At 46.1% G+C, this 5,706-nt stretch overlaps 2 protein-coding genes across 2 annotated transcripts in view; both read right to left on the bottom strand.

Moving 5' to 3' along the window:
* The window catches only part of LOC103212387 (synaptophysin), a 13,026-nt gene extending 10,552 nt beyond the window's left edge, over window positions 1–2,474 (bottom strand). The window contains exon 1 of the mRNA XM_007958371.2: window positions 2,466–2,474. Within this exon, the coding sequence (XP_007956562.2) occupies window positions 2,466–2,474 (9 nt within the window). The remainder of the gene's footprint in view (window positions 1–2,465) is intronic.
* A 1,023-nt stretch (window positions 2,475–3,497) lies between these two features.
* The window catches only part of CACNA1F (calcium voltage-gated channel subunit alpha1 F), a 27,795-nt gene continuing 25,586 nt past the window's right edge, over window positions 3,498–5,706 (bottom strand). Inside the window, 5 exon segments of the mRNA XM_042783347.1 lie at window positions 3,498–3,728; window positions 4,210–4,407; window positions 4,818–4,930; window positions 5,035–5,162; window positions 5,261–5,383. Of these exon segments, the coding sequence (XP_042639281.1) occupies window positions 3,498–3,728; window positions 4,210–4,407; window positions 4,818–4,930; window positions 5,035–5,162; window positions 5,261–5,383 (793 nt within the window).

The raw sequence follows: 5,706 nt of genomic DNA on the forward strand, positions 1-5,706 counted from the left end.
TTCCATAGTGATACTGCCTCGGAAACCCAAGGAGGGGTCGCTATGAGTCGGGGCCGACTCGATGGCACATAACAACAACAACAACATCTTCAAAGATGAAAAACAACTCCCCATAAAAACTACTAAGAGCATTCACACGTCTATAAATTTCTCTTATGGTTAGACTCACGTTGTTGTTAAGTGCCGTCGAGTTGGCTTTGACTCATAGTGGCCCTATGTACAACAGAAAGAAACACTGCCTGGTCATGTGCCATCCTCACAATCCTTGCTATACTTGAGCCCATCGTTGTAGCCACTGTGTCAATCCATCTCATTGAGGATCTTCCTCTTTTTCACTGACCTTCCACTTTACCAAGCATGATATCCTTTTCCAGGGAATGGAGTCATACATGTGCTAAGATATATGTATAAGATGATACACTGCAGCACTGTTTATAATTGGAAAGAGTGGACACTCTTACGTGCTCATTACTGGTGACCTGTTTAAATAAACTCTGATACAACCACAAAATGGAGGAGCTGTCATTAATAATAATAATATGGAGATACAGAATGGTTGCTAAGATATTTAAGTAAAAATTCAAGATGCCAAACCATATGGAACTTGGGTAAAAAGAAGAGGGAGGGAATTCATCACAGATACAATAGCTAACAATTAAATTATAGCTGTTTTGTGTCAAGTACTGTTCTGAGAACTTCACATATATTACTCATTTAACCATCAGACGAACCTTGTAAGGTAGGTACCACTACTATCTTCATCTTACAGGGGACTAAATTGAGGTGCAGAGAGCTGAAGGAGCTTGTCTAAGTTCATACATCTAGTAAGTGGTGCAACCAGGATTTGAACGCAGGAAGTCTGGTGCCAGCACATGTTGTTCTTAACCATTGTGCTAATTTATCAGTGCAGCATCTTATATATGCATAAAACATATCTGATAACCCTAGTTGCCTCCAGAGAATATGGAAAGTTTTCACTTTATACCCCCTAAGGCATATTTGACTGCTAACCAGAAGGCTGGCGGTTCAAATCCACCAGCCACTCCTCGGAAAGAAGGTTGGGGAATCTACTTCTGTAATGATGCTGCCTTGGAAACCCAAGGAGGGGTCGCTATGAGTCAGATCCAACTCCACGGCAGTGTGTTGAGGTATTTTTTTTTTTTTTGCATATACTTTTTAAATTTTGAACCATCTGAATGTATAGGCAGTCACTGTATTACGATTGAGTTCCATTCATAATTCTGTCTTTAAGTTGAATTTGTATGCAAGTCAGGACAGTTAGGTAACATCAGTCAGTCAAATGTTTGACTTAAATAAAAAAACCAAAACAAAACTCATTGCTATCGAATCAAATCAGACTCATAGTGACCCCCTTTGGGTTTCCAAGGCAGTAAATCTTTACAGAAGCTGATTGCCCTGTCTTTCTTCTGAGGAGTTGTTGTTATGTGCCTTGAGTCAGACCTGACTCATAGTGACCCTTCCTTGGGTTTCCGAGGCAGTATCACTATGAAAGTAGATTGCCCAACCTTCCTCCCGAGGAGTGGCTGATGGGTTTGAACGGCCAGCCTTCTGGTTAGCAGTCAAGTGCTTTAGGCACTACATCACCAGAGCTCCTTGTCTTAGTATATAGTGTACCTTATTATGAGTAAAAACATTAAAGAAGCACTTCCAGATACACTAAAAAATCTTTAACATAATAATACAGTAAAAATAATGCTTTGATGTGTGTCACAAAGTAGCACCCATTTGTTATTAGGAACCATCGTATGTACATAGAATTTTTAATATAATAAGCTCTACGGGGATTGGTTCGTGACTACTGGGAGTTGTACTAAATCAGACTTTGTAATCTGGGGACTGCCTGTATACCTATTTTAAAAAAACACATATATAAGTTCACATAAATATCTAATGGGTACTGCCAGATGTTACCTTAATTGGGAGAAGCGGTGTATAGGAAGGGTTAAAGAGTATAGGTTTTGGCACTCAACTGCTTGAATTTGAACTCTGTGTCTAATGTTTAGTCTTGTATGATCTTGGGTATGTAAGATGGTTTAATAATGGTATCTATAGGGTTGTTGTACTGATTTAACAAGATAACCACTGTCATTCACCTAGCAAAAAGCCCAATAAATGGTCCATTTTACCTCCTACATGTCTCTGGAATCCACTCACTTCTCACCATCTCCTCTGCTACCTCCCCTGGCTAAGGCAGCCATCATTCCTGCCAATTTTAGCAACTCCAGTCCTCCCCCCCTTTCTGTTTTCAGCAGAGCAGCCATAGCATCTATTTCAAATGCAAAGTTAACTATGTCACTATCCTACTCAAGTCCTTCCCATGGCTCCCCACGGCTTTCATGAAAAATCCCAGAAGTTGAGGCCTGATATTGAAGAGCTCTGCGTGATCTGGCCTCAGGTGGCCTTTTCCATCTCACCCCTTAACAGTATCCCTTCACTCTCCATACCCTGTCCATGACTTGCTATTCCCACAATATGCCAACCCAACTGCTTCAAACCTTTGTTCTTGTTCTAGACAACAGCCAAAATTTCAACTCATGTCTCAAGGATTAGTGTATCTCTACATCCTGAGTTCTAGTTTCCAATTCTGGCTTCTCCCAAATTTTAGACCTAGCTGGATTGACACAAGTTATGTGGATCTGAGCCCCTGCTCAGCTTGCTGGGAGGCTATTCAGACTCTCCCCAGTGGGGGCCCCATCTTGCACTGCCTCATTTCCGACACTGCCTCCAATTCCTTTGAAGTAGGCCAGTCCACCACTCTGGACAAGTCCTGTCACATCTTTAAGCCTGCTCAGTTTGCTTTAAGGGAAGCCCAGAGCAGTGGCTCACACACAGTAAGTGCTCAATATATTGTCACTGAACGAATGAGATCCCAAAGGTTAGGCTGTGACTAAGGTGAGACAGGAAGCAGAAGCTCTCTGGGATCTGTGTGGGAGGAGACTGGGTTACTCTTAGGTAGTCTTGGGAAAGCTAGGTGTGTCCTGAGTAGGCTCCTCTGGGCTGGAAGCCTTTCTTGTGGGCCTTTCTACTGGCAGGACTCTACTCTGGGTTTCTTCATGCTTTCCTTCTCATCCCTCTGTCCTTCTCCAGTCTAACTTGACTGACTCCTTGCGGAATTTCTGACATTCCCCCAGTCTTCATCCAAGCCCTACCACATCCTCTCCCCTTTTCTTTGTCTCAGTCCAGCCCCCCCGCCACCACCTCCATTCTGTCTCTAGCTTTTTTTGGCCACTGTCTCTTCCTTCTCCTCCCCCCTCCTTCCCTGACGCTGAATAATCAGGCCTGACTGTCCTGGTTTCTGGAAATACACATGTGTGGGCAGTGGCTCAGGGTTGGAACAGGATGGATGGATACGGGCTTCCGGGAAGCCCCAGGCCTCCAGTGCAAAGACTTCAAAACACAAAGGGATGTCCAAGCCTGTCTCCCTCTGAGGAGAAGAGGGCAGGAGGTTTATTGAGCAGTGAGAGAGGGGTGGGAATTCAGAGGGCATGGACGCAGGCCATCTCATCTCCCAGGTCTTCCTCATCTAAGCGAGAGATGATGGATTCCTCATCGCTATAGAGCGAGCTGGCCCCTTGTGCCAGCAAGTCGCTGGCTGTACTGTCCATCTCGTCCAGTGTCAGGTGGCATGCATCTGCAATCTCCTGCTTGGCCAGGGCCACGAAGCGTGGGTCTCGGGCGAAGAGACCCAGCCCCTCAGAGATGAGCACCTGGGGGCACAGATGGCATCAGCATTGACAGAGGAGACAGGAACAGCATGGAGATGAAGCAGCATGCACAGGTCAGTGAGGATAAATGGTGGGCCCATGAGGGCATGCAGGGAAGTCAGTGGGGATAGATGTATACACATCGAAGCTGAGCAGATGTTGCAAAGCAAGGGGATATCTACATGCACAACACAGAGACCAAAACCCATTGCTTTTGAGTCGATTTTGACTCACAGCAACCCTATAGGACAAGAACTGCTCCATAGGGTTTCCAAAGCTGTAATCTTTATGGAAGCAGACTGCCACGTCTTTCTCCTGCGGAGTGGCAGGTTCCAATCACCAACCTTTTGGTTAGCAGCCTTGCGCTTAACCACTGATCCACTAGGGCTCCTTACACAGAGACTGGGGACCCCTATTCTCTTTCCCAAGCTCCCCCTCTCCTCTTTTCTCCCACCTTTCTTGCCCACATGCCCTCTGGACTCACAGCCTCCACCAAGCTGTCAGCACTGCCCCTCTTGCCATGGCTGGCCTCTGAATGGGTTCCAGGCATATGAAGACAGGTGAAGGTCCGCAGCAAACCGCTGGATTTGCCAATGTACCTTTCTCCCACTGCACCCTCCTCCACCAATAACAGTGGGGCATATAGGAGTCGACTCTGCTGAGGAGGGGTTGCCCAGGAACCCTGGGCCAGAATAATACCAGAGAGACAGTGATTGATGGGTGTGGTGTGAGAGTCTAATACTCACTCCTGAGCACTATCACTTACCCTCACTACAGAACTGGAATGAAACTGAATAGGTATAAATCAAACTTGAGTTTATGTAAGAGCATATAAAGCCTGGGTTCAAATCTCAGCTCTGCCATTTACTAGCAGATCTTGTAAGTGATCTTGGGTAAGCCTGTCTGGGCCTCAATTTCCTTATCTGTGAACTGAAGGTAAGTAACAAGAGTACCCACCTCACAGGTATAGTGAGGATTATGTGAATTCATACATGTCTCATTCTTAAGAAAGAACTGGTAGTATGTTTGATAAATAAATTCAGCTTAAGCTACTCTCCACCCCTCCAGACCCCAGCATCTCCCCCACTTCACCTGGATTCTGCTTGGCCCTGAGTTTCGCCCACGATGATAGGTGCCTGGGATGGGTAAATCCTCACAGCTGCGCTGGCGCCTCAGACACTGAATGGTGAAGGAAGCCTTCCGACCTGGAAGCAGGTGGAGCACCGGGACAAAGAGAGACATCAATGCCTCCCTAGCTGCCTGCCTTGCAGGCCCTTGGGGGGCTCCTAGAACCTACTCCCACTCTCACCTGCAGGGGTGGGGGGCAGCAGACGGCGACGAGGGGCATGGTGCCCATCTACATATCTGTGGGGTCGGTGAGGTGACAAAAAGACCAGGTGCTGGGGGGTCTCTGCCTGCTCATCTATGTAGGACAGCCTGTGTGGAAGGGAGGGATGAAGGTGAACTCAAGATTGGGATGAGAGATGAGCATATCAGCCCTGCCCTCCCACATGTGGTTCATGGGCTCATCTCACATGTCTTGGCGAGTGTAGAGGTTAGAGACTTCCTCTTCCTCATCCTGCTTGCCCCGCCCTTTGGCTCTCTTGGGCTTAGAGCTTCCTTCTGGGATAGTGAAAATGCGAGTCCCCGAGCTTCTCCTGGGGAAGGTGAGACACATTAGGCAAACCAAATCCCCCTACTAGGTGCCCCCTGGCTACTTCTTGTCCCATACCCATCCTCTACAGAAACACTGGGATTTTTTCTTCCTTCCTTTTTTTTTTTTTTTTTTAATTGAGGTAATTCACATAACATAAAATTAGCAATTAGCCACTTAATGTGTACATGGGCTTTCTTTTAATAGGTTTCTTTGTCTCATTCGAAGGACCCAAAGTTTTCTTTTTTTAATTGTGATTTGGGTGAAGATTTACAGAGCAAATTCACTTTTCATACAGCAGTTCACATATACTTTGTCTCATGTCAT

The sequence above is a fragment of the Orycteropus afer genome, unplaced genomic scaffold (assembly GCF_000298275.1).
Source record: "Orycteropus afer afer isolate SDZICR_OR568_19922 unplaced genomic scaffold, OryAfe1.0 scaffold00946, whole genome shotgun sequence".
Taxonomy (NCBI): domain Eukaryota; kingdom Metazoa; phylum Chordata; class Mammalia; order Tubulidentata; family Orycteropodidae; genus Orycteropus; species Orycteropus afer.